This window comes from Rhinoderma darwinii, chromosome 9 (genome assembly GCF_050947455.1).
Source record: "Rhinoderma darwinii isolate aRhiDar2 chromosome 9, aRhiDar2.hap1, whole genome shotgun sequence".
Classification (NCBI taxonomy): domain Eukaryota; kingdom Metazoa; phylum Chordata; class Amphibia; order Anura; family Rhinodermatidae; genus Rhinoderma; species Rhinoderma darwinii.
This window is the reverse complement of record NC_134695.1, coordinates 28,333,162-28,359,990: the sequence shown is the minus strand read 5'-3', so window position 1 is coordinate 28,359,990 and position 26,829 is coordinate 28,333,162. Positions and strand designations below refer to the sequence as shown.

The 26,829-nt window shown below is 42.9% G+C and overlaps 2 protein-coding genes across 7 annotated transcripts in view; one reads left to right on the top strand and one right to left on the bottom strand.

Moving 5' to 3' along the window:
* The first annotated feature begins 412 nt into the window (after nucleotides 1-412).
* LOC142660681 (RNA-binding protein 4B-like) overlaps nucleotides 413-26,829 on the top strand; it is a 33,050-nt gene continuing 6,633 nt past the window's right edge. The window contains exons 1-4 of one of the 5 annotated variants that reach the window (XM_075837425.1): nucleotides 413-503; nucleotides 8,535-8,955; nucleotides 17,376-17,971; nucleotides 19,204-19,292. In XM_075837425.1, coding sequence (XP_075693540.1) covers nucleotides 8,544-8,955; nucleotides 17,376-17,962 — 999 coding nt within the window. In that variant the 5' untranslated portion in view covers nucleotides 413-503; nucleotides 8,535-8,543 and the 3' untranslated portion in view covers nucleotides 17,963-17,971; nucleotides 19,204-19,292. The other 4 variants (XM_075837426.1, XM_075837424.1, XM_075837427.1 and 1 more) reach the window with 4 other exon arrangements.
* The window catches only part of LOC142660680 (RNA-binding protein 14-like), a 50,143-nt gene continuing 28,197 nt past the window's right edge, over nucleotides 4,884-26,829 (bottom strand). For both annotated transcript variants that reach the window (XM_075837422.1, XM_075837423.1), the window contains one exon: nucleotides 4,884-5,095. In XM_075837422.1, the coding sequence (XP_075693537.1) occupies nucleotides 5,071-5,095 (25 nt within the window). In that variant the 3' untranslated portion in view covers nucleotides 4,884-5,070. The remainder of the gene's footprint in view (nucleotides 5,096-26,829) is intronic.

Below are 26,829 nucleotides of genomic sequence, written 5' to 3'. Positions count from 1 at the left end.
ACTATAGCGACGGAAAAATTGCCCTTCTGAAAGTTTTCCCTCTTTGCGATACTTGACAGTTGGGAGGTATGGGCTTGAGTACACCAGCCTACATATGATAATGGGTAAAAAGCAACAAGAAGCAGGCTTCAGTACAGAACATGCATACACCGACTCTCAACATCTGTTTTGCACGGTTTACATGTGTACCATTTTATGTGAAGCGCTATCCACAAGGAAAACTACACTGCTTGGCGTTGCGTATTATAGGACGACAAAATGGCCGCAGCTTTATTTGCCTTTCTCTTAGAGCGCGCGCTAGTGCTGTTGGGTAAAAAGTTTACAAAGCCTACTATTGGGCGGTGACCAGAAACGGCTACGTAACTAACCAATCACTATGTAGAACGCAAAAGGCGTAGTCCAACCAACGACGTTCACGTGTGGGCCCCGCCCCTCTCTTTCACTGCTCTGAGTAACCGCTTCCGTAGTTGCCATTTTGTCTTGTTCGCGCGTGAAGGAATAAGGTGAGTTACCAGGATGTTTCCCCGCGGATTGTGCGCTGTATAGTTCTGGACAGTGGCCTCATAGGGCTAGGCGGGAGGTAAACTTGGTTGTGGCCGTTGAAAAGCGGATAACGACTTCATGAAGCGGCTCGTATATGATTTACATGTAATGGCGGGTGCATTAGGTTTTGTTAGGACGGGCTTTCGTGTATTATTTATCCAGCTCGCGGGTGGTTTTAGATGCTGCCTATACTGGTCTGCTACTTGCTTGGACCTTTCATGTTGGGGTAGTTTTATAGCCGAGTCTCACAGTACATTTGCTAGCAATGTGTATTATCCGTATACGGGTGTGCCATCCCATTGAATCACTGGAGTGCTGCGTTTTAGTAATAGGTAATCTTCATACTGTGTGCTGAGATGGGGGTGAAGTCTAGGTTGCAGCACAGTGGAAGCTTTCTGTACTATAATACATGGCAGAGGGATCCTTGTAGAAAGATTGTTAGGCTTCATTCACATCTGTGTCAGGGCTCTGTACATGGGGACACCTGAATGGAACCCTGATTGACACGAACGTAAACCATAGGTTTAGGGCCTGTTCACATCACCGTTCATTTCCGTTCCGTCGGGTGAACCCCGCAACGGAAAGTGAAAGCACAGCTACCGTTTCAGTCACCATTGATCTCAATGGTTGCGGACACCTCGCTAATGCTTTCCGTTCGTCACAATTCCGTCTGGTTTCCGGTTTTCCGACGGAATCAATAGCGGAGTCGACTCACCGTTGATATCAATGGGGACGGAAACATTGCTAATGGTTTCAGTTAGTCACCGTTCCGGCAGGTTTCCGTTTTAACGACGGAATCGATAGCGGAGTCGACTGCGCTATTGATTCAGTCGGATAAACTGAAATCTTCCGGAATGGAGACGAACGGAAGCTGTGCTGTCAGTTTCACTTTCCGTTGCGGAGTTCACCCGACGGAAACCCCGGAATGGAAATGAACGGTGATGTGCACAGGCACTTAAAGAGGCTCTGTCACCACATATTAAGTGGCCTATATCCTACATAAGGAGATCGGCGCTATGGGCCTGTTCACATCACCGTTCGCTTTCCGTTCCAGGGTTCAGTCTGAGGTTTCCGTCGGGTGAACCCTGCAACGGAAAGTGATACACAGCTTCCGTTTCAATAGCAATGGTGAAGGAAACATCGCTAATGGTTTCCGTTCGTCACCATTCCAGTAGGTTTGCGGTTTTCCGACGGAATCAATAGCGGAGCCATGTCTGTTCACAATCCCAACACTTCGTTAACGTTTGTTTGGTATTTACAGCAGAGCAAGTGTAATCTCGCGAGATCTCGCTGTAAATGACAGGTTACAGCGAGATTACGCTTTGCTCTGCTGTAAGTACCAAACAAACGTTAACGAAGTGCCGGGATAGTCACGGTCTAAACACTTAAGTAACGTTAATATGTCGGTATAAGACAGCACATAGCGAACAACGCAGTGTCACTATGCGCTGACTGAATGGAGAGCATTGTATGACGCTGATAGGTCAGCATCATACACTCCTCTGTACAACGCCCACTTAGTCTAAAGTAAAAACACGCCCAGTTGGGCATTAAGAAGCTAATTAGCATAAATCTAAAATCGCTCCTAATGTGGTGAAAATAGTTCGTTTTCTAAATAACAATCACTCCTGTCACCTACATTATAGCGCCGATCTCCTTATGTTGGAGATAGGGCACTTATAATGTGGTGACAGCCTCTTTAAGGGCCTTATCACATCACAGTTTGCTTTCCGTTACGGTGTTCCTTCAGAGGTTTCCGTCGGGTGAACCCCGCAACGGAAAGTGAAACCACAGCTTCCGTTTCTGTCACCGTTAATATCAATGGTGACGGAAACATTGCTAATGGTTTCCGTTCGGCACCATTCCGGCAGGTTTCCGTTTTAACGACGGAATCGATAGCTGAGTCGACTGCGCTATTGACTCAGTCTGAAAAACTGAAATCTTCCGGAATGGTGACGAACGGAAACCATTAGCGCTGTTTCCTTCACCATTGATATCAATGGTGACTGAAACGGAAGCTGTGGTTTCACTTTCCGCTGCGGGGTTCACCCGACGGAACCCCGGAACGGAAATTGAACGGTGATTTGAACAGGTCCTTAGGGTTCTTCTGTTTTGACGGAATGAACAGCGCAGTTGACTATGGTATTGATTCCGCCAAAATGATAGAGCTCTTAGGGCCTGTTCACATCAGCGTTCGTTTTCCGTTTCCGGGGTTCCGTCTGAGGTTTCCATCGTGGAACCCCGCAACGGAAAGTCAAACGGAAACCTCAGCTTCTGTTTGCATCACCATTGATATCAATGGTGAAGGAAACATCGCTAATGGTTTCCGTTTGTCACCGTTCCGGCAGGCTTCCGTTTGACTTTCCATTGCGGGGTTCCACGATGGAAACCTCAGACGGAACCCAGAATGGAAATCAAACACTGATGTGAACAGGCCCTTAAAAGAGGCTGTCACCCGTTTATAACTGCCCTATCTCCTACCTAATAGGCGCTTTAATGTAGATAACGGTTTCTTTTTGCCAAGTTATGATCACTTTTAGCTTTATGCTAATTTGTTCTAAATGCCCAACACTGTTTTTTGACTTTTCACCACGTGGGTGTTGTAAAGAAAAGTGTATGATGCTGACCAATCAGGGTCATACACTTCTCTTTAATTCATGCCCAGCTTTATTCACAGCACAGCGTGATCCCGTGAGATCATGCTGTGTGGGGGGGGGGGGGTCCTTCACCGGAGTCATGGAAGACTAAACAGACATCGCCTCCAGCCGCTGCTGACTCGGGTAAACATCCTGGTACGGCTGGAGGCGATGTCTGTTGCCTCTTCCGTCGCTCCAGTGAATAACCTGCGGCAGGAAGTCCTGTCATAGCGTGGTCTCACGAGATCACGCTGTGCTGTGAAACAAGCTGGGCATGAATGAAGAGAAGTGCATGACTGTTTGGTCAGCATCATACACTGCTTTACAACACCCACTTCAATGGTGACGGAAACCTCTGACGAAACGTCAGAGCGGGACCCCAACGCAGATGTGAACAGAGCCTTATCAGTGCGAAACCTGCCCCTGAAAGGCCTTGTTCACACTAACGTGTCCGTTTCGTGCGTGCAAAAACGCTGTGTTTTGCGCGCAAAAGTTCAGTGTGGCATCTGTATATGGTGCGTGCCTGCGTGAATTCCGCCATATGGCAGGGTGATTACACTGTTTTATGTTTACATACAAAAGCCGGTGGTGCTTGTCTTTTTTTCCTTTTTAGTTTACTACTGTAGCGCAAATCGCACGCGGAAGTGCTTCCGCGTGTCGTGCGTGATTTTCACGCACCCATTGACTTCAATGGGTGCGTGATGCATGAAAAGGGCAAGTATAGGACATGTCGTGAGTTTTATGCAGCGCACATACGCTGCGTGAAAATCAGACTGTCCGAACAGCCCCATTAACTAACATAGGTCCGTGTGACGAGCGTGATTGTCACACGCGTATCACGGACGTAAACCACGTTAGTGTGAATAAGGCCTTAATGTCACACCCAGATGTTTCTGTACGCTCACGCGTTGAGCGCGCTCCATATGGTGCTGCTGTATTTTACTGGGACTAACAGCCAAGAACTGCGATCGCGCTGTTCCTGCTTGCCTAACCCCTTAAATGATGCAGTCAATCGTGACCGCAGCAACTGAGGCGTTGAAAAGAGGGGGTAGGCCCCCTCCCGACAGTTTCACACACGCACACCCCCCCCCCCCCCCCCCCCGGCGCAGAGTGATCGGAGGATGACGACGGTTGTTTTGGCAGCCCAGGGGCCTAATGAAAGCCCCCAGGGCTGCCTTCACTCTGCCTCTGTTAAGCCCTTAACAGATGCCTGTAAAAGTGACTATATACTGCAATACGTTAGTATATTGTACCAGTGTAGATCGCTGGTTCAAGTTCCCTAGAGAAACGGTTTTAGTAGTGTAAAAAATAAAAACAGTAAACCAAATCGGTATCGCTGTGTCTGTAAAAGTCTGAACTATTACAATATAGCGTTATTTAATGCGCACGATGAATGCCATAAAAATAAAAACGCTTTTTTTCTCAATTTAGCGCTAATTTTTTTTTTATTAAGTGGTCAAAAAGTTCTACGTACAAAAAAATGGTATATGCCCTATTTTTGTCCAGTTTCCGGGCCCCCATAGACTTCTATGGTGCCGGGAGAATGGCCGAAAATAGGGCATGTCCCATTTTTTGACGGCCGGGTTTCCCGGGCCGTCATAAAATCGGTCGTGTGAATAGCCCCAAAAGGGGTCTATTGTTCCTACTGCAGCCGCGTGACTGCCAGGAAACCCTGTCATGTGCATATGTGCTAAGACAGCCAACAAAGTGGTAATTGGTTTATTATAAAGGCCAGACAATGCCAAATGTTACATGAACTTACAAAGGCAACAGGAAAGTAGCAAAATAGAGCCGGGTTCTGCATAGCTTCCATCCAATTGGGGAGAGGGGGCTCTATATTGACAGGCGAGTGGGTGGTTTACAGGACACCTGGAGGCTGTTTGTATGATTCTCAAAAGATCGCATAGTGAAGTCCCCTAGTGGGCCAAAAAAAAAATAATGAATGTTAAATAAATAAAAAATTAGTAATAAAGATTAGTTATAAACATTTTTTCCATTAAATATTGGTTTAAGTGTAAAAAAAGAAATAAAAGTACACATATATGGTATTGCCACTAATGTAATGACCCAAACAATAAAGTTAACATGTAACTTAAACCGCAAGATAAACTCAGTAAAAAAAATTGTGGAATTGCTATTTTTTACATTGCCCCCTCTAAAAAGAAATAATAAAAGTTCATCAAGAAGTCCCGTGTACCAATGAAAACTACCTCTCGTCCCGTAAAAACTGGCAGAAAAAAAAAAAGGTTACGGCTTCTGCTCATTTTTCGTTCAATGGTGTTTTTATTGTGCAAAAGTAGTAAAGCATAAAAACCTATACATGTGTGGTATCGTCGTAATCATACCGACCAATACAATAAAGGCAACATGTTATTTACGCTGCACGGTGAAGTGTTTAGATTTTAAAACGCACAGAACAAAGGTGGAAATTGCTGGGGGGGGGGGGTTCTATTCCCCCCTCACACACCCCCAAAAAAAGTTAATGAAAGGTATTTGAAAAAATGATACGTAAACCAAAATGGTGTCATTGGAAAAATGCAACTAATCCCGAAAAAAAAGTCCCCATACAGCTATGTTGACCGGGTAAATAAAAAAGTTGTAGCTCTTTAACCCCTTAATGACCGCCGATACGTCTTTTTACGGCGGTCATTAGTGGGCTTTATTCTAGAGCGCCGCTATTCTACGTCGCTGCTGTAGAATAAAGTAAACAGAGCAGGGAGCCGTGAAATCTCCCTGCTCTCGGCTGCCAGAGGCAGCTGGGGGCGTCCCTGCTCTGCCGGGTGAGATCGATATTAGTATCGATCTCACCCGTTTAACCCTTCAGATGCGGTGCACAATAGCGAGCACCGCATCTGAATGGTTTTGGAGAGAGGGAGGGATCTCCCTCATCTCACTGACACCCGGCGATAAAATCGCCGAGTGTCTGTGTCTTCTATGGCAGCCGGGGGTCTAATAAAGACCCCCAGGTCTGCCTGGAGCGAATGCCTGCTAGATCATGCCGCAGGCATGACCTAGCAGATGCCTGTCCGTTTTAAACGGACAGGCAGTAATACACTGCAATACAAAAGTATTGCAGTGTATTATAATAGTGATCGGAGCATAGGGAAGTCCCCTAGTGGGACTAGTAAAAGAGTAAAAAAGTTTAATAAAGTTAATTAAAAAAAAAAAGTGAAACAAAAAAAATGAAAAACCCACTTTTTCCCCTTACAAAATGCTTTACTATTAAAAAAAACTACAATAAAGCAAAAAAGTTACACATATTTGGTATCGCCGCGTCCGTAAGGACCCCGACTATAAAGCTGTTACATTATTTAACCCGCACTGTGAATGCCGTAAAAAATAAAATAAAAAACAATAGAAAAATTGCTGTTTTCTGTTAATCCTGACTTTAAAAAAATGTGATAAAAAGTGATCAAAAAGTCGCATCTACTCTCAAATGGTACCAATAAAAACTGCAAGTCGTCCCGCAAAAAACAAGACCTTATACAGCTATGCCGACGCAAAAATAAAAAAGTTACAGCTCTTTGAATGTGACAATGTAAAAATGTAAAAAATGGCTTGGACATTAGGGCCCAGAATGCAAGCAGGGGGAAGGGGTTAAATGTGACTGAAAAAAAATAGAAATTACTTGGTTATTAAAGGGAATGTGGTGTTAGCAAAAAATGTATTTTTTTTTTTTTTTAGTTAAACAATTAGTGTGTGGGTGATTAAACATTGTTCTAATGTTTTTTATTTTTTTCACGAGTCAGGAAATATAAATTGGATTCAATTTATAATATTTCCCATTGCTGGTCACTAGATGGAGCAATTCCCAAAATTGCAGCATTGCATGTGGTAAAGCAACCACATTGCTTTATGCTGCAAAATTGGGAAAAAATCCCTCGCTCTAGTGAGCTCTCAGAATCCCCCCCTTCTTTATCCTGGCTAGTGCCGGGAGAAACGAGGGGATTGAACGGTCTAACCTCCTACACTGTGTGTCGCCATTTTTTGAGCTAACACACAGTGTAGTAGGTTAACATACACTAGTAAACACACAGTAAAACACGAACATACATAGAAATCACTTACCTGCTCCAGTCGCCTCCGCTCCGTCTGCTGCCGCTGCTCCATGTGCACAAGTCCGGAAGCCGCGACCGGAAGTAGTAATCTTACAGTCCGGCCGCGACTTCCGGTCCACAGGAAAATGGCGCCGGGCGGCGCGCATTTCAAATTGGACCGTGTGGGAGCGGCACATGCGCCGTTCCCACACAGACGGCGTACACCATAGTGGATGGAACGGGCCCCGTTCGCAGTCACTATGGGACTGGAGCTGCCGTATTCCATGTCTGTATGTGTCGTTAATCGACACATACAGAAATGGGAAAAAAAATGGCAGCCCCCATAGGGAAGAAAGTGTAAAAATAAAAAAAAGTAACACACAAAGAAATAAACGTTTTTAATAAAACACTAACATCAAACTGATATAAAAAAAAAATTTGTGGCGACTGTTCCTTTACGGCCTAAAATAGGTTGGTCACTAAGGGGTTAAAGGCTGTACTCCTGTACAGACACTACTTGCTTATCTGAGAAGTCATCCAGTCTAGACCATGATCTGTGAGCTAAATGCAGCAGCTGCTTAAGGGGGAGTTCGCACGGAGTTATTTGGCGAGTTTTTGTGATGCGGAAACCACACCAAAAAACGTCCGAAAATGCCTCCCACTGATTTCAATGGGAGACGGAGGAGTTTTTTTTCCCCCGAGAGCGGAAAAAGGGACATGCCCTATCTTTGGGCGTTTACACCTCTGACCTCCCATTGACATCAATATTTCGCTGCGTTTTATGCCTGCGGCGCTCAATGGCCGCGGGCCGAAAAACGCAGCATAAATCGGCGTGCAGGCAGAGCAAAGTCTTCCTCAAAATCCAAACGGCATTTTTGAGGCAGATTATGCTCTGCCTGCACGCAGATTTTCACTGCGTTTTTCGCCCGCAGCTGTTAAGCGCCACAGGCAAAAAAAACTATGCAAAATATGCTTTCAATGCCTCCCATAGATGTCAATGGGAGGTCAGAGGCGTAAACGGCCGAAGATAGGGCATGTCACTTTTTATTTTTTTCCTGCGAGACGGTTTTTCCGTTCTCGGGGAAAAAAAAACACTGCCTCCCATTGGAATCAATGGGAGGCATTTTCGGCCATTTTTTGGCGCGTTTTCCATGTCAAAAAAACTGCGAACTCTCCCTAAGATTGTTTTAAGTCCCCCCTCCCCTCCAGTGTTTTTTTAATATTTCCAATGGAGGACTTGTCTTCCTCTGTGCTGTATATTCACTTGTTCAGTTCAGAGAACTAACTTTTTTTATTAAATTTTTTTTCTTGTCTCAAGCTTGTCAAGATGGTGAAACTTTTTATTGGTAACCTCCCACCTGAGGCGACACCTGCAGAATTGAAGACACTGTTTGAACAGTATGGGAAAGTTACAGAGTGTGACATCATAACAAATTATGGCTTTGTCCATATGGAAGACAAAAAGTCAGCTGATCAGGCAGTTGAAAATCTGAACCAATATGAATTGCATAGCGTCTGCATTAATGTGGAACACAGCAGGGGCAAACCCAAAGCATCAACCAAGCTCCATGTCAGTAGCCTTAGCACTGACTGCACCGGTGAAGAGTTGCGTGAGAAGTTTGAACAATATGGAACGGTCTTGGAATGTGATATTGTGAAGGATTTTGCCTTTGTTCACATGGAGAAAGCAGAGGAAGCACTCGAAGCCATCAGAAATCTAAACAACCATGAATTTAAAGGTGAAATATACATACACGGGTGGAATAATGGGTAATAACTAAGGCCTCATGTGCATGGCCGTGATTTTCGGTTTGGCCGGCTCGCGGAGTGTCACCCGCGAGCCGTCTGCAAATCGCGGGCCGTGTACATGGCCGCATCCATTATTTTATATGAGCCTGGACCGCAAGACACGGCCTTAATAAGACATGTCCGTTCTTTTTGCGGTCCAGGCTCCTGGGCTATGCACTGACCGTGGAAACCACGGTCGTGTGCATGGGCCCATTGAAATGAATGGGGCCGCAATTCACCCATGGATTTTCTGGGGAATTGCGGTCGCAGAAGCACGTTCGTGTGCATGGGGCTTTAGTGTTAAACGTGGCATCTCCCAACTCTCCCTTAACTAAGTACTCTTGGCTTGAGTCAGCATGCATGATTATCTTGAAACTGGGATAAGCTCCTGACAGGCATCTCTAGCAGCGCTAATCTTTTGGCTTTTGGCGGAACTAAGGACTAGGAATGTTGAAATCTCCCTAAACGTCGTGCTGATTCTTCCAAAATAGGCAGGTTCAGCCAACTTGTATTGTGTATGGCCGCCTAGGTTATAAAATCTGACAAGGGCTTGCATTTGTACTGCAAGCGATACTTTATTCACTTGCGGTAAAAGCACTTTGTACAAGTTCCTGGATTTTATAAAGACTTAAGGACCTTTTACATGGGCCAATCTGTTAAACAAGCGTTCATATGACCGCTCATTCCTGATCATTGCCCTTCATCGGTTGATCTGCTAGTTTATGCAGCAATAAATACTATCATTTTTGGAGGCACATCTCCCTATGTAAATAGGGAGATGTGCGCCCTACATAATGGAATTGTATGGGGATGGAATCATCTTAGTAAGTGGATGGGAGAAGGTTGTATTACTGTGAACCGCTGCTACAAGTGTCAGCGATTCACAGTGTGAACAATAAAGGGAATGTAAGGGAAGCCGCATTCGTATGAGCACTGTGGCCCCTTCAAAACAGCAGATCACCGGCGGTTGTTGATCATACCGCTGATGACCATCTTTTGCCAGCACCAAATTAATCTTTTTCTACATTAACATTGGTCAATTATTGTTCCATTCGCTCAACTTGGAGAATTATACTGACGTGTGTAAATATGCTTGTGATTTTGCACATGCATGGTGTCACCTTACCCAGTTCTAGTGGCACATCTCCCCCAAGCGGCTGCAGCTCCAGTTGACAGCCGTGTCTGGTTAGCAACCGGATGCCTCTTCTGCTCCTATCTTCAGCCACTGCTCTGCACGGCGGCAGCCGGGGCAACCAGCACACCTAGGTAAATCTCGCCCTTTGAGATTGTTGCCTGGCACTACTCCTGGCCTGAGATACTGACTGCTACATCCTGACTGCTGATCTGCTAACGACACCCAGTTACTTAACTGATTTTGCAAATGCGTAACTGCTGCCAATCAGTGACTAGTCTTGGGGCAGCGACCTGGGAATCCGACCGTTAAAGGAAAACTAAACGTTTAACAAACTTCGGACATGTCATATTGACATGTCAGAAGTCTTGATAGATGGGGATCTGAGCACGAAGACCCCCACCAATTGCTAAAACGAAGCTGCAGAAGCGCTAGTGTGAGCACTGAGTCGCTTCGTTTCTGTTCTGCATTTTCCGGAAATTGATGTAGCGGTGTACGGGCTCAATAGAGAGTCTGAGCCCGCACACCACTACATCGGCTTTCCGGAAAAAGCTGAACAGAAACGAAGCAGACCACAACCAATCAAAACTTCTGGCATTTCAGAAGCTTGTAAAACATTTAGTTACCCTTTGAAGTCCATACCTCCTTGCGAAGCTTAAAGAGGCTCTGTCACCACATTATAAGTGGCCTATATTGTACATGTGATCGGCGCTGTAATGTAGATTACAGCAGTGTTTTTTATTTAGAAAAACGATCATTTTTGACGGAGTTATGACCTATATTAGCTTTATACTAATGAGTTTCTCAATGGACAACTGGGCGTGTTTTACTATGAGGCCCCATGCACACGACGGCAAAAAACCTCCGTTTTTGCGGACCGCAATTGCGGTCCGCAAAAACGGAGCCATTCACTTTCATTGAACACTGACAACTTTCCGTAGTACTACGGAAGGGTGTCAGTGCCGTGGAAATGTTCCGGGAATTATGGAACATGTCCGTTCTTTCGCATTTTGTAGGCCGTGCTCCCATACTTTGTATGGGAGCACGGCCCGAAAATGCGGCTGTCAGTCAGCGGCTGGCCGTGCCCGCAATAGCGGGCCGCGATTGCGGGCACAGTCGTGTGCATGGGGCCTAACCAAGTGTGCGTTGTACAGAGGAGTGTATGGCGCTGACCAATCAGCGTCATACACTTCTCCCCACTCATTTGCACAGCACATAGCGAGGTGCAGCCACATAAACACACTAACATTACTGCAGTGTCCTGACACTGAATATACATTACCTCTAGCCAGGACATGATGTGTATTCAGAATCCTGTCACTTCTGTAGCATCTGTGATGCACAGCAAAGCGAGATCTCGCTGTGAATGACAGTTTACAGCGTAATCTCGCGAGACTACGCCTGCTATGCTTGAACTCACAGAGAAGTGGTCAGGATTCTGAATACACATCGCGTCCTGGCTGGAGGTAATATATTTTCATTGTCAGGACACTGCAGTAATGTTAGTGTGTATTAGGCTGCAGATAGCGATATATCTATATCGCTATCTGCAGTGTTAATGAATGGAGAGAAGTGCATGACTTGGTCATATAGTAAAACACGCCCAGTTGTCCATTTAGAAACTCATTAGCATAAAGCTAATATAGGTCATAACTCGGTCAAAAATGATTGTTTTTCTAAATAAAAAACACTGCTGTAATTTACATTACAGCGCCGATCACATCATGTATAAGATAGGCCAATTATAATGTGGTGACAGAGCCTCTTTAAGGGTAGGTATGTCCACACGTAGAAAAAATGGCTGAAAATGACTGCGCTGTTTCCAAGGGAAAACAGCCTCTGATTTCAAGGTGTTTTTCAAGCTGAAAATGAAGCTTCTTTTGATGTTTTTCAGTGCCAATGGAAAATCCGCTCCAAAAACGCCTCAAGAGGCAACATGTTTTGAAGTCCGCATAATAGAAATACACAGCATGTGAACGGCAGTGTATTTCTCATTGAAATCAATGGGGAACTGGTTTTTAGACTTATTGCAAGTGTACATGTGAACATAACCTTACGCTCCAAAATAAAGTCCAAAAACGGTTGAAAATGACAAACAGCCTCTGATTTTTAGCTGTTTTGAAGCTGAAAATGTTTTTTCTAGATGATTTTTTGAGCTTTTTTCCATTGACCATGAAAAACTGGTCCCAAAATGGCTCAAGAAGTGACATGCTCCCTCTTTCTATGTTTTTTTTTTTTTTTTTTCGCTTTGCTTTTTATAAATCACAGCAGATTAGCGACAGGAGAGCGTTAAGGGTTATGTAGAAAATACATACAAAACATTTTTAGTTTTTTTGAGGCCCCAGCATAACACTGCCATATGGATATTGCAATTTAATATGCTTTACATTACTCTTGATTGATTTATTTTTTTTAAAGAAATTACATATCTAGTTTCTCAAATTGCTGCTTCCGTGATTGTCGAATCCAAGAAGTTTATTTTCTGAGTAAATCTGCCCTTACAGCAGTGATGGACTAATCCCAGGAGCCAGGTAGCCAACGTTCTTAGAACTTTTTGAGGACTTTTTATATTCAAGTGCACCTCCAATTATACTCACATTATTTAGACAAAACCGCTATAATACTGAAGTGTGCAGAATAATTGTTTTTATAAATAACTTGCATTAGCAATTTTTCTTCCAACTGCAGCACCGCCTGTGTAAAGTCTGTGCTGCCTGCGGCTCATAACGCTGCATTAGGAGACAGATCGCGGTTACGTTCTACAGCACTGCTCTACATACGGCAGCCATGGAGACAAGCCGGACGCTCTGGTGCCTTTGGCAAAGTTATGAGCCGGCTACCCCACAGACTTTACACAGTCTGTTTGGGACTGCAGTGGTAACTGGTCACCGCTTCAGATGATGGTGGTGGTTTTAAGACCGCAGATACTAGTAATTTCTTGTTTAGACATTTTGTTTTTATATCCATATGGAGCGACACATCTGTTTCGAGTTTAGGTTTTGCCTTAGAGCTAAATTAGCGAAGTTCATACAAAAAAATGTAATTCGTCACAAAAACACAGCAAGCATTTCGAGTGCATTGTACAACTCAGTAAGGCCTTTGTTTGTTTTTTTTAACCCCTTAATGACCTGCCTATTTTAGACCTTAATGACCAGGCCATTTTTTACGTTTTTCCATCGTCTCATTCGAAGAGCTATAACCTTTTTATTTTTGCATCGACAGCTGTATAAGGTCTTGTTTTTTGCGGGACAAGTTGTAATTTTTAATAGAACAATTTTGGGGTACATAGAATTTATTTAACTTTTTTTGGGGAGGGAATAGAGAAAAACAGCCATTTCGCCACACTTTTTTGTGTCCTAAATTTACGCAGGTTACCGTGTGGTATAAATAACACTAACTTTATTCAGTGGGTTGTTGCGATTGCAAAGATACCAAATTAGTATAGTTTTTGTATGTTTCACTACTTTTACACAGTAAAAACGCTTTTAAAAAAAAAATTATTTGTTTTCCATATTTGAAGAGCCGTAAAGTTTGGTTTTGTTTTTTCACCGATGCAGTTGTAGGAGGGCTTTTTTTTTTTTTTTGCAGGGCGACTTGTAGTTTTTATCAGTACCATTTCGGAGTAAATGCGACTTTTTGATCACTTTTTATAAAAAAATTTTTAAGGCTGGATAAATAGAAAACAGCAATTTTTGCATGGTTTTTTATTTTTTTACGACGTTCACCGTACGGGTTAAATAATGCAATAAGTTTATAGTTGGGGTCGTTACAGATGCGGCGATACCAAATATGTGTAACTTTTTTACTTTAATTTGTTAATAATAAAGCAGTTTGTAAGGGGAAAAGTGGGTTTTTCATTTATTTTTTTTCACTTTTTATTAAACTTTTTTTTACTAGTCCCACTAGGGGACTTCACTATGCGATTATCCGATCGCATTTATAATACACTGCACTACTTATGTATTGCAGTGTATTACTCCTGTCCGTGTAAAACGGACAGGCATCTGCTAGGTCATGCCAGAGGCATGACCTAGCAGGCATTCGCTACAGGCAGACCTGGGGACTTTTATTATGCTGTCGGAGACACAGACACTCGGCGATCTTATCGCCGGGTGTCAGTGAGATGAGAGGGAGCTCCCTCCCTCTCTCCAAAACCACTCAGATGCGGTGCACGCTATTGAGCGCCGTATCTGAAGGGTTAAACGGGTGAGATCGATACTAATATCTATCTCACACATTCGAGCAGGGATGCCCCCAGCCCTCGGCTACATCTGACTGCTGAGAGCAGGGAGATTTGACAGCTCCCTGCTCTGTTTATTTTTTCCGATTGCATCAGCATAAAGTCCGTTAGTGGCTGCCGTAAAAACACTATGGGGCGGTCACTAACAGGTTAAGGACTGAGCTTTTATTTATTTTTTCTCTTTCACTCCATGCCTTCCAAGAACCATAACTTTTACTATTTTTCCATCAATAGAGTGGTGTGAAGGCAGTACAGGGAAACTGCAAAAAAATTATTTGCAGCCTGAAACTGGAAAAAACAGATTCCTGGTTTTTTGTTTTTTTTTTGTTAATTTTTACGGCTTTCACCGTGCAGTAAAACTGACAACTTAACTTTTTTCTGTGGCTCCTGATTACGGTGACACCAAATTTTTATATAGGCTTTTTTAAATATATATTTTACTACTTCTTCTTTTTTTTTTTTAATTATTTTTTTTTTTTTTAAACTGCTATAAAAAAAATAATTTTGAATTGACCACATTCTCAGAGCCATAATCTTTTACATTTTTCCGTGGATTGAGCAGGATGAGGGCTTATTTTTTGTGGGACGAGACATAGTTTTTATTGGTAAGATTTTTTTGGTACAAATTTTTGGCCACTTTTTTATTACGTTCTATTTGAGAGCTAAGGTGACCAAAAAAGAAATGTAGGCGTTTTAAAAAAAAATGTGTTTTTTTTTTTTTTAAGTCTTTCACCGTGCGAGTTAAATAATGGTATATTATAATAGTTCCGAATTTTACGGACGCAGCAATGCCAATTTTTTTTGTTTTTTTTATCATTACTTTAGGGGAAATGTGAGGTATTTTTTTTAACTCTATTTATTTTATTTTTTTCTCTCTACTAATGACTTTAATAAACTTTTTTAAAAACATTTTATCAGCCCCCTTAAGAGACTTGAACCAGTGATCTAACAATCTAATGTATTATAATTTTTCAATAGAGGCCAAAATAAGGCAGTTGTGGGGGCTTTCATTAGGCCCCTGAGCTGCCATGACAAGTCATCGGCAACCCCGATCACGTTGGGGGGGCACTTGATGAGATGTCTGAGGGCGCTGCCCTCTTTTCAACGGTTTAGGTGCGGTCGCGATTGACTGCTGCATTTGAGGGGTTAAATTAGGACTGGACAGTTAATAGAAAAACAACAGCAAATCAGTGCAGATAACAGACGTTCTCTTCGCATTTTTATTTTATTTTCAGTTTGGTTATTACATGCAGCCAAGCCTCTGCCGTCAGTAACTGTACGCTATCCAGTTAGAATCGGCGATTCTGTTTGGATAGCATACAGTTACTGACGTTTGGGATAGCCAATGACAGAGCAGGCTCAATGTGCCGGTATCGACACTACTCCAGAACACCAAAGGTATGGCTTTCTGGAGTCTGTCAGGGATTAACAGCTACAGCTCATTCAGGCTGGCTGCTGTGGCACAAGCAGACCCACCAAATCAGCCGATGGGCATGCCCGAACCAAGAGTGGTCCCGTCCCCCACGAGCAGGGCACAGTGCCGTCTCTGCACTATTTACAGCTAGTCAACTTTGTGTTTGTCATCCGTCGCCGCTCAACCCCCCCCAGAGAGTCCCCATACTTTCTGCTTTGTTCCGTCAGCTTCCTCTCTGCTGCCATGGATGCCCCTCTCCGAACGGTCCCAATGCTTTCTGCTTTGTTTACAAAAAAAAGCATGGGGACTGTCTGGGGGGGGGGGGGGGGATTTCACTGGTGACAGATCCGATGCAAATGGTTTCCGTTTGTCTCCATTGTGCAAGGGTGAGCGTGCTCCATACTTCCCTATGACGTTTGTCACGTATAATGCGTCATGGGGTTAGATTTAATACACGCATGCTCAGACAAGCGTATGCAAGCACACGGTCAAACGCACACTTTAAAATATAGTAACTTGGGTCACATGCACGCGACTAATAGTTATTACCGTCTTCAAATACGGGTCCGACGGATACACATTCGTAGCTGTTTGCAATTGTGGAAGGGTCCGTATGCTTCTATGGGTGAGTCCGTGCCGCAATCGCGGACAAGAATAGGACATGTTCCGCAAACTATAAGTTATACGGGCCGGACACACATTGTAAATAGACGGAAAGGTGTACGTGGATAATGGAAATAAACGGGTCCGCAATTTGATTCGTCATTACGGGTGAAAGTTACGGTTGTGCGCATGGGTCCACATACCAAACTCGGCAATGCTTTAAAGCAAATTTCTACAGTAAATGTAATAAAATTGGCCATTTTTTAGTAATGGTAATTGTTCAAAAGTATCAACAGATTTGGCTATACGTCCTGTTTGCAATTTTTAGAAAAATGTAGCCACAACAAGAGTGGCAATATTTCTATAAAATTGTAACTAACTTTCGTAATATCTAAGTTCTGATATACTAGTATATGGCTATTTTGTTTTTGGTGGTAATCCTCTTCCTGTTGCTAATGCAATATATCTAGCTTCATTTTTAGAGTTAAAGGACTCTGTTAACTGTTGCTCTCTATTTAGTAGTCACATCTTGTCCAACAGCACCCGTTCTGACTGCACTTTTTTTTTTTTTTTTTTAAATTCTAATGGATTTGCCATATTACTAGTAGATGTAGTTCTATTTGATATTTGCCAAGGAACAAGTGTCTTGCTGCCAAAGGTAAATCTGTGTATTCCTCTGAAGATTTGTATTTTATTTCTTGATTTTTTAAATCAATTTTCAGTAGGCTAATATACATTAAATTTAGACCATGAAAATAATTTATGCATAGTTCATAATCTCTTGGTTATTAGTGTAATAAAGGTACAGAGAATTGTACTGCGATGCATGTATTTTGTAGCTTTACATATCCATAAGTTTATTTTGTTCTCTGTATATTAATCCAGGTCTATGTTGTAATATTTGTAGTTGCTCTTCTTAGCTAAGGGAGCTGTGCTGACTTCTCACCACCAACCCTCGTTGGTTGTTGTTGCTCTTTTGAAGGCAAACGGATGCACGTTCAGCTCTCGACAAGTCGTCTGCGAGTCACGCCGGGGATGGGAGAACGAAGTCAGTGCTATCGTTGCGGGAAGGATGGCCACTGGTCCGGAGTGTGCCCATTAGACCAAATGGCTCAGGAGATGGATCTGGCGTCGCCCTACGATCATGACCCTTACGCAGATCCTTATGTCCCTATGCGCAATGCGGCGGCTGCTGCCTACGCCGATCGTATGTATTATGAGCGGGAACGCCGGAACCTCATTGACTACTACCATCACTATCGCATTCGCCCCTCATCGTATGATGCCTTTATGGATCGTCGGCTGCCTCTTCCCCCTCCACCAATGTCCGGTCTACCACACCGAAAACGACCGGAGTCCTCTCCATACGAGAGGCATATGATACCACCTCCTCCTCCACTTCCCAACTATTACGCACGAGAGCGGAGCCCAATACGTCGTCCTTCTGCAACCGCCGAGGGGGAGGAATTTGTAGCTGATCGCAGGTTAGCCCCTCCCATGCGAAACACACCCTTCGATACCCCACGATACATGCGGAATACCTACGCTGATCAATCGCGGTATTACTAAGCTGAGGAGGTGAGGGTTTTTATTTAACTTTCCCCTCGTGATATTTTAATTCCGCCTTCTCCATTCTGTCTTTCTTATGCCCTTTTAGGGCCGTGTTTTTCATCTGTATTCCTACTTTTCACAAAAAAGGTTAACTTGACGCGTTAAACAGAAGCTGTTCTGATTTACTACTTTTTGTAGTTTTTGTTTGAGGAGAACGTTTACATTTTTAAGTCTCTTCAGTCATCGTTTGCATTCTAGTAGGGTTAAAGAAATATGTAGATATTAATGTTAGATTCTATCCATTTGCAGGTAAGTGGTTATAACATGTATAACAGGTGTTTTACTGGATATCTTCTACTCTGGAAAAAATGTGTGGCTAGCTGAGGTTGTCCTTTGTTCTACCGGCAAGTATATAAATGATAGAAAACATGCCTTCTATTTAATCTTTTCTTTTGAACTGCATGTTCTATGCTAAACGCTTGAAGTGACATAATTGCTAACTAGGTTATCATTTTTAAGTACCATTAGCAATGTTACTGAACAAATGTACCTGAGTCCTTAGTTTACTCCGCAGATTTTGTTCACCTTAAAATGTATATTTTGGCTAGACATATGGAGTTAAAGAAAAGGTGCTCCTTTAGGCGTACATAGGCACCTATTCGGCAATAGTATTGGGATATGTTCACATGACTTCTGAATCCATGTCCAACTCCTGTTTTATTTGAATGGGAAACCCGTGTCTCTCCAATTGTCTCGAAGCCGGTGAATTTGTACATGCGACTTAGTGGATCGTTGTGTGGCTTTGCTGCAGATAAAACTGGAAATTCGCGTAAACGTGCGGATTTCCCTCAAATCAGTCAGTATTTTTTGCCTCAAATAAGAATCTTGTGAACAAAACCTAATGCTTATAGTTGAGCTAAATTTTTACAAGCAAGAGTGATTTTTGCTTCAGAGAAAGGCAACGTGCGCATAATCTCTGCAGTTATTATTCAAGCTCATTGTGATATTGTAGAATGCCATTGAGAGCGGCATGAAGTTGGTGCATGGAGCGCAGGCTTCTCCAATGTGCAGCGAGACCTAATCTTTTTCTACAATTGATTTGTTTATTATTGATATGGGTTTGATATATTTATACTTTAGAGAGAAGTGTGTGGCATTATGAGAATATCTTTCATCCACATGTTCTGTATAGTAAGTATGTGTAGTAAATGTATAACGTGCAAAAAAAACCACAATTTTCTACCTTTTTTGTATTTTAGGTAAGATATTTTCGACTCCGTCGTGGTCTTCAGTCGCGTTTGCAATAAAAAGTTTTCGACCGAAGTTCAAAAATGCGCACCGTCCCAATTCTTATTTTTTTCCAAACAAAATTACACAACCTGCTAAATCTATAGGGGTAAATAGTATCGTCCTCCTTTTTTTTTAGATTTAGTTTAAGAATAGATCTCCATGAAAAGATGATATTGGATAGCTCTGTTAAATTAATGAACTTATTAACTCAAACTCAATATTTTCTACGATTTATTTGTTGAAGGATCCACCATATCATGAGAAAGTTGGCTTTCAAAAAAGCATGTCAAATCTGCACACCAAATTTGAATGCAAATAATTTTAGCCTTACTGGGACTTTTGACACTTAACAGCCCGTTACATTTTGTTTTTAACCTGATCACATCAATGTCCATTTTTATTTTTTTTTCCCCACTTTTTATAATGTCATTTAGTTTATACCACATTCTTCCAGCTTAATTCACAATTTACTGCAAATCTCATTTCTTTGAGGGTTGAGCGAATTTCATGGCCATTGATGTCAGGTTATTTTTCAATGAAAGGCTATTTGTACTAATTAGTTGGATTAAACAATTCAATAAAAATGGCTCACTTAAGGCCTGTACTGTTACTACTTACCATAAAAATCCATTTCTGGTTTATGCTCCCTTCCCCCCTCAAGATCTGCATTCCGCATCCAGTATAGCAGATTAAAACATCGCTGCATAAGTTATGGAAAAAGAATATCCGGTTGTGTGCATATTATATTTAAATACAGCTCACTAATTGTCATTTTTGTAAGCTCTTATTTTAGGATTTCGTGTATTTTGTTTTCTGCTATAGTAAATGTTTTAGCACGGAAAAAAAAAGTAATGTGCAGTAAATTTATTCAGAAAAATGTTATCTATCTTGTTCCAAGTTATAAATGCTAACATTTGGTGTTTCTTTTTCCTAAATAAAGAGCTGTTTTGAAAGTTTGTGTTTAATTTTTCAAATTTGAATTCTAAAGATGGAAGGAAACTTGAAAGGAAATAAACATTTAACAGATTAAATGTAAATATAAAATTAGACTTGTTGCTAAATACAATAGTGTAAACTTCACAATTCAATGACTTAAAAGATAATTTCACATGATGCATTTCCAAAATACCACTGCTTTTTAGGGGGACGGGGATGTTTTAAGAAACCTAAAATATGCATTTTTTTTTAATTTTTTTTTTTTAAAGTATTTCTTTGTGGCTTTGTAAAACAAAGGACAGACACTCACTACATTTCAATCCTGACCTCCAGCAAGTAGTATGCTGCAGATACAAAGCCCTTCCCCCATTTAAAATCTACCCACCAACATCGCTAGGCCATGCCCCATCAAGAAGGAGCTGGTCAGGGTCCTTCTGCAATCTATTACTTATTGGAAGAATTTCCTGGGATATACTGTACGGTGCAGCAGTTTTCCATAATTGCTATCTTTTTAAAGCATACATACTTTGCAAAAATTTTAGGCAATGTTAATACTTTGCATCTTGTTAATTGATAAAAAAAAAAGTGAATGCAAATCAATATTTGGTGTGACCACCCGTTGCCTACAAAACAGCATCAATTCTTTTAGGTACAATTGCACACAATTTATGGAGGAACTCTGCAGGTAGGATTTTCCAAACCTCTTCGAAAACTAACCACAGATCTTCTGTGTATGTAGGCATACTCAAATTTTTCTGTCTCTCCGTGTAATCCCAGACAGACTTAATGTTGGTATCCAGGCCCTGTGAGGGCAATATCATCACTTCCACGGCTCCTTGTTATTCTTTACACTGAAGATAGCTGCTTTTTTTTTTTTAACGGCGTTGTAGAGGATTCTATAATCAGGAAGACTGATAGAATATTTTGTCGCCAAGATCGCCTCAACAGAATGGTTTGCGGTCTCCCTGGTGCCAGGGTTTGGCACGTAGGAGAGCAGGTGGATGAATTACTGGGAGGGGCTGATGTGGTCCATGTGGGAACCAATGACAGAATACATGGTAGGTGGAGGAGCCTGAAGAATAATTTTAAAGAACTAGGCTACAAGCTGAAGGGAAGGACCTCCAAGGTAGTATTCTCAGGAATACTGCCTGTGCCATGCGCATCACAGGAAAGAGCGGGAGCTCAGGGTGTAGAGTAGGTGGCTCTGGGTTCCTAGAGCACTGGGCTGAATTTTCATTGGGGTGCAAACTGTATTCTGCAGATTTGCCCCTAAATGAAAGGGGTTCCGCTGTGCTGGGGGAGAGAATTTTAGCTGGGGTGGTGGAGTATTTAAACTAGTGCTGAGCAGGGAGGTCAATGTAGAAAATACAGGGGTAGTTAGGATAGAGAGGGGTCAGACTAAATTGATGGGGGGGGGGGAATAGACACTGGGGAGAGGACTACATAACAGGATAAGGAGATCCTTTTGTAACAAAAATTCCCAAATCATATTTCTGATACTGAAAGTGAAACATTGAAGGCAAGTTTAAAGGCATGGTGTCGCCCGAAAAACATGTTTTTTTTTTAAAATTTAAACATTTAGTGTGTGGGTGATTAAACATTGTTCAAATTTTTTTTATTTTTTTTGCGAGTCAGGAAATATTATAAATTTTTTCAAATTTATAATACTACCCATTTTTGGTCACTAGATGGAGCTAGTTCCCAAAATTGCAGCATTGCAACATTGGGTTAAAAGCTCTCGCTCTAGTGAGCTCTCAGCATCCCCCCCTCCTTTATCCTGGCTAGTGCCGGGATAAACGAGGGGTTTGAAAGGTTTAACCTCCTACACTGTGTGTCGCCATTTTTTGAGGTAACCCACAGTGTAGTAGGTTTACATACAGTAGTAAACACACACAAACACTAACATACATTGAAATCGCTTACCTGCTCCTGCCGCCGCGGCTCCCTCCGGCCCGTCCGCTCCCTTTGCTGCCGCTGTTCCATGTGCACAAGTCCGGAAGCCGCGACCGGAAGTAGTAATATTACAGTCCGGCCGCGACTTCCGGTCCACAGGAAAATGGCGCCGGACGGCGCCAATTTCGAATAGGACTGTGTGGGAGCGGCGCATGCGCAGTTCCCACACAGACGCCGTACACGGACGTGAATGGGACGGGAGCCGTTCACAGTCCCTATGGGACTGTGGCTGCCGTACTCCATGTCTGTGTGTGTCGTTAATCGACACACACAGAAATGGAACAAAAAATGGCAGCCCCCATAGGGAAGAAAAAGTGTAAAAATAAGAAACAGTAAAACACAAACACACAAATGAATAGAAACGTTTTTATTACAGCACTAACATCTTTAACATATAAAAAAATTATTTGCCATGACACTGTTCCTTTAAGTGTATGTTCACAAATGCCAGAAGTCTAACAAGCAAAATGGGGGAGCTGGAGGCCTTGGTACTGGAGGAACATATTGATATAGTTGGTGGTGCTGAAACATGGCCGGACTCTTCACATGACTGGGCTTTACATCTACAGGGTTTCACACTGTTTTGGAAAGACAGGACAAATAGGAAAGGCGGTGGTGTATGTGGGAAGTGATATGAAGGTGAGTGTGAAATAGACAATAGTGGGTGAAGACTGTGAGGAAGTTGAAACCTTGTGGGTGGAATTACAAAGGGAGGAAAACCCTGAGAAAATTTACTTTTGGTGTAATCTATAGACCGCTCAATATAACTGAGGAGATGGAAGGTCAGCTATATAAACAAATGGAGAGGGCTGGTACTGTAGTGATATTTTAATTACCAGGATATTAATTGGTGTCATGGTTTGGCTTCAACTGCAAAGTGGAGAAATTTCCTCAACCAGGAAAATTTTATGGGCCAGTTTGTGGAAGACCCGACTAGAGGTGAAGTTCTGTTGGATTTGGTCATCTCTAATAATGCAGAGCTTGTTGGGAATGTCAATGTTCATGAAAACCTCAGTAACTGTTTTTTACAGTACAGGTAAAATATAACTATATTGTGATCACAAACACCGCCTGAGAGGGCAAAAATACTTAGAGGCTCTGTCACCAGATTTTGCAACCCCTATCTGCTATTGCAGCAGATAGGCGCTGCAATGTAGATTACAGTAACGTTTTTATTTTTAAAAACGACCATTTTTGGCCAAGTTATGACCATTTTTGTATTTATGCAAATGAGGCTTGCAAAAGTACAACTGGGCGTGTATTATGTGCGTACATCGGGGCGTTTTTACTACTTTTACTAGCTGGGCGTTCTGATGAGAAGTATCATCCACTTCTCTTCAGAACGCCCAGCTTCTGGCAGTGCAGACACAGCCGTGTTCTCGAGAGATCACGCTGTGTCGTCACTCACAGGTCCTGCATCGTGTTGGACGAGCGAGGACACATCGGCACCAGAGGCTACAGTTGATTCTGCAGCAGCATCGGCGTTTGCAGGTAAGTCGATGTAGCTACTTACCTGCAAACGCTGATGCTGCTGCAGAATCAACTGTAGCCTCTGGTGCCGACACGATGCAGGACCTGTGAGTGACGACACAGCGTGATCTCTCGCACATAACAGCTGTGTTTGGTCCGTGATATACGGAGAGTGTATCGGCTGTATTTCCCAGGCCGACCACAATTCATGGAGCTGGACTCCTAGCATCAGAGTTATGAATTCTGCTAGGAGTCCCTGCCTCTCTGCGGGAATACTGCCCCATACTGTAATGATGCTTTCAGTACAGGACCGGGGACAGTATTCCCACGGGAAGGGAGGGACTGACTCCTATGATTATAGATAACTAATGCTAGAAACCCAGCTCCCTGAACTGTGGTCGGTCTGGGAAATATGGCCGATACATGATCTGTATATTACAGACCGAACATGGATGTCTGAATAAGGCCACTTGTCTCCTATTTTTGGTGCGGATTGCGCACTGAAAATTCACTACAAATTACAATATAAGGCGATATTCAGACGAACGTCTGAATTCAGCCGTGAATAACGGCCGTTTTTCACGGCTGATTTTCACCCGTGCGGGACCCGTTTTCACAGATCCCTCATAGACTTGAGTGTCTATTGAGGGATCCGTAAAAATGCGCAAAAATAGGACATGTTCTATTTTTTTTTACAGGCCCTTCACACGGTCCATTAAAGCAACAACCATGTGAATAACCCCATAGAAATACATGCAGCTGTGTGATGGCCATTAAAAAAAAAACGTTCTTCACACGGACGATTAACACGTTAGTCTGAATAAGCCCTAACTCGTGAATGGTGTTTGTCAACACCTCATGCACATGTAGCAGAAAAAAATCTGCATGGACGTGTTACTGATTTTATATACCCTTAATGCAATATCACGTAACTGTACGTGATAAGGGTTAGGTATATATGGGAAGTATAGACACAGCGACACCTCACTGCAATGGGCAGAATCAAAGATCACTTAGATTCCGCCCGTTTAACACCTTAAATGCCGTGGTCAATTGCATCGCTAAATTGATGGAAAAATGAAAAAGTTATGGCTCTTAGAATATGGCGACACAAAACATTTTTTTAATTTAGAAAATAGTTTTATTTTTCTAAAAGTTGTGAAACAAAACAAAACATAAATTTGGTATCACCGTAATCGTATTAACCTGTAGAATAAGGTGAATATGTCGTTTTTACCGCCTGATGGATGCCGTAAAAACAAAACCCCCCCCAAAAAATGGCGTAATCACTTTTTTTTGCCCATTTCACCCCACAAATATATATTTTTCAGCTTCCCAGTACATTATGCGGTACAAAAATGGTGACAGGAAAAACTACAACCTGTCCCGCAAAAAACAAGCCCTCATATGGCCATATAGACAGAAAAATAAAAAAATTATAGCTTTTGGAAGGTGGGGAGGAAAAAACAAAAGTGAAAATCCGAAAAATGGCTGAGGAGGGAAGGGGTTAAATCAGTTGCATGCCTATGAGGTTATGTTCACACAACCCATTTTCGGACTGTAAACGGCCGAAAAATCGGAAGCCTCCAAACATCTGCCCATTGATTGCAATGGGAAAAACGGCGTTCTGTTCCGACGGGCCTTCTTTTCGCGCGCCCGTTTTGAAAAACGGCCGCGAAAAAGAAGTGCAGGACACTTCTTGGGACGTTTTTGAAGCTGTTTTTCATAGACTCTATTCAAAAAAGCTAAACAAAACAGCCGTAAAAAAAAACGCCACGAAAATCGCGAGTGGCTTAAAAAATGTCTGAAAATACGGAGCTGTTTTCAAGGGAAAACAGCTCCTGATTTTCAGAAGTTTTTGAGTTTGTGTGTGAACATACCCTTATGTTGCAGAATTGTAACGTATTTCATCCTTTACAATGCAAGGGTATGTGCACACGGTAGCTGGCTTTTACGGCTGAAATGACAGACTGTTTTCAGGAGAAAACAGCTGCCTCGTTTCAGCCGTAATTTCTCCTCGCATTTTGCGAGGCTTCTCTGACAGCCGTAAATTTTGAGCTGTGCTTCATTGAGTTCAATGAAGTACGGCTCAAATTACGTCTGAAAGAAGTGTCCTGCACTTCTTTTGACGAGGCTGTATTTTTACGTGTCGTCGTTTGACAGCTGTCAAACGACGACGCGTAAATGACAGGTTGTCTGCACAGTACGTCGGCAAACCCATTCAAATGAATGGGCAGATGTTTGCAGACGTATTGTAGCCCTATTTTCAGACGTAAAACGAGGCATAATACGCCTCGTTTACGTCTGAAAATAGGTCGTGTGAACCCAGCCTAAAGGGTTAATTTGCTGTAAATCAATAGCAAATTCTGTAACGCACACATTGAGGAATTTGGTGCACAAAATCCGCATCAAAACCGCAGGTAAAATCTGCACCTAAGGCCGGATTCACACAAGCGTGTGCGTTTTGCGCGCGCAAAAAACGCGGCTTTTTCGCGCGCGCAAAAAACGCTGCTTTTTCGCGCGCAAAAGGCCCTTGACAGCTCCGTGTGTCAGCCCCGTATGATGCACGGCTGCGTGCTTTTCACGCCGCCGCCATCATTATGACACTCCGTTTGGATGTTTGTAAACAGAAAAGCACGTGGTACTTTTCTGTTTTCATTCATCCTTTTTACAGCTGATGCGCGAATCACGCGCGTCCCACTGAAGTGCTGTGGCATGCGTGATTTTCACGCACCCATTGACTTCAATGGGTGCGTGATGCGTGAAATACGGCCAAAGAACGGACATGTCATGACTTTTTCGCAGCGGACTTAGGGCAGATTCACACGAACGTTGCGTTTTTGCGCGCGCAAACAACGCGGCGTTTTGCGAGCGCAAAAACCATTTGACAGCTGCGTGTGTCATGCGTGTCTGATGCGCGGCTGCGTGATTTTCGCGCAGCCGGCATCATAGAGATGAGGCTTGTCAACGCCCGTCACTGTCCAAGGTGCTGAAAGAGCTAAATCTTTCAGCACCCTCGACAGTGAATGCCGAACACAACAGCGAAAAACCTGTAAAAAAAAAAGTTCCTACTTACCGAGAACTTCCCGGCCGTTGCCTTGGTGACGCGTCCTTGGTGACGCGTCCTTGGTGACACGCCTCTCTTGACATCGGGCCCCACCTCCCTGGATGACGCGGCAGTCCAAGTGACCGCTGCAGCCTGTGCTTGGCCTGTGATTGGCTGGAGATGTCACTTG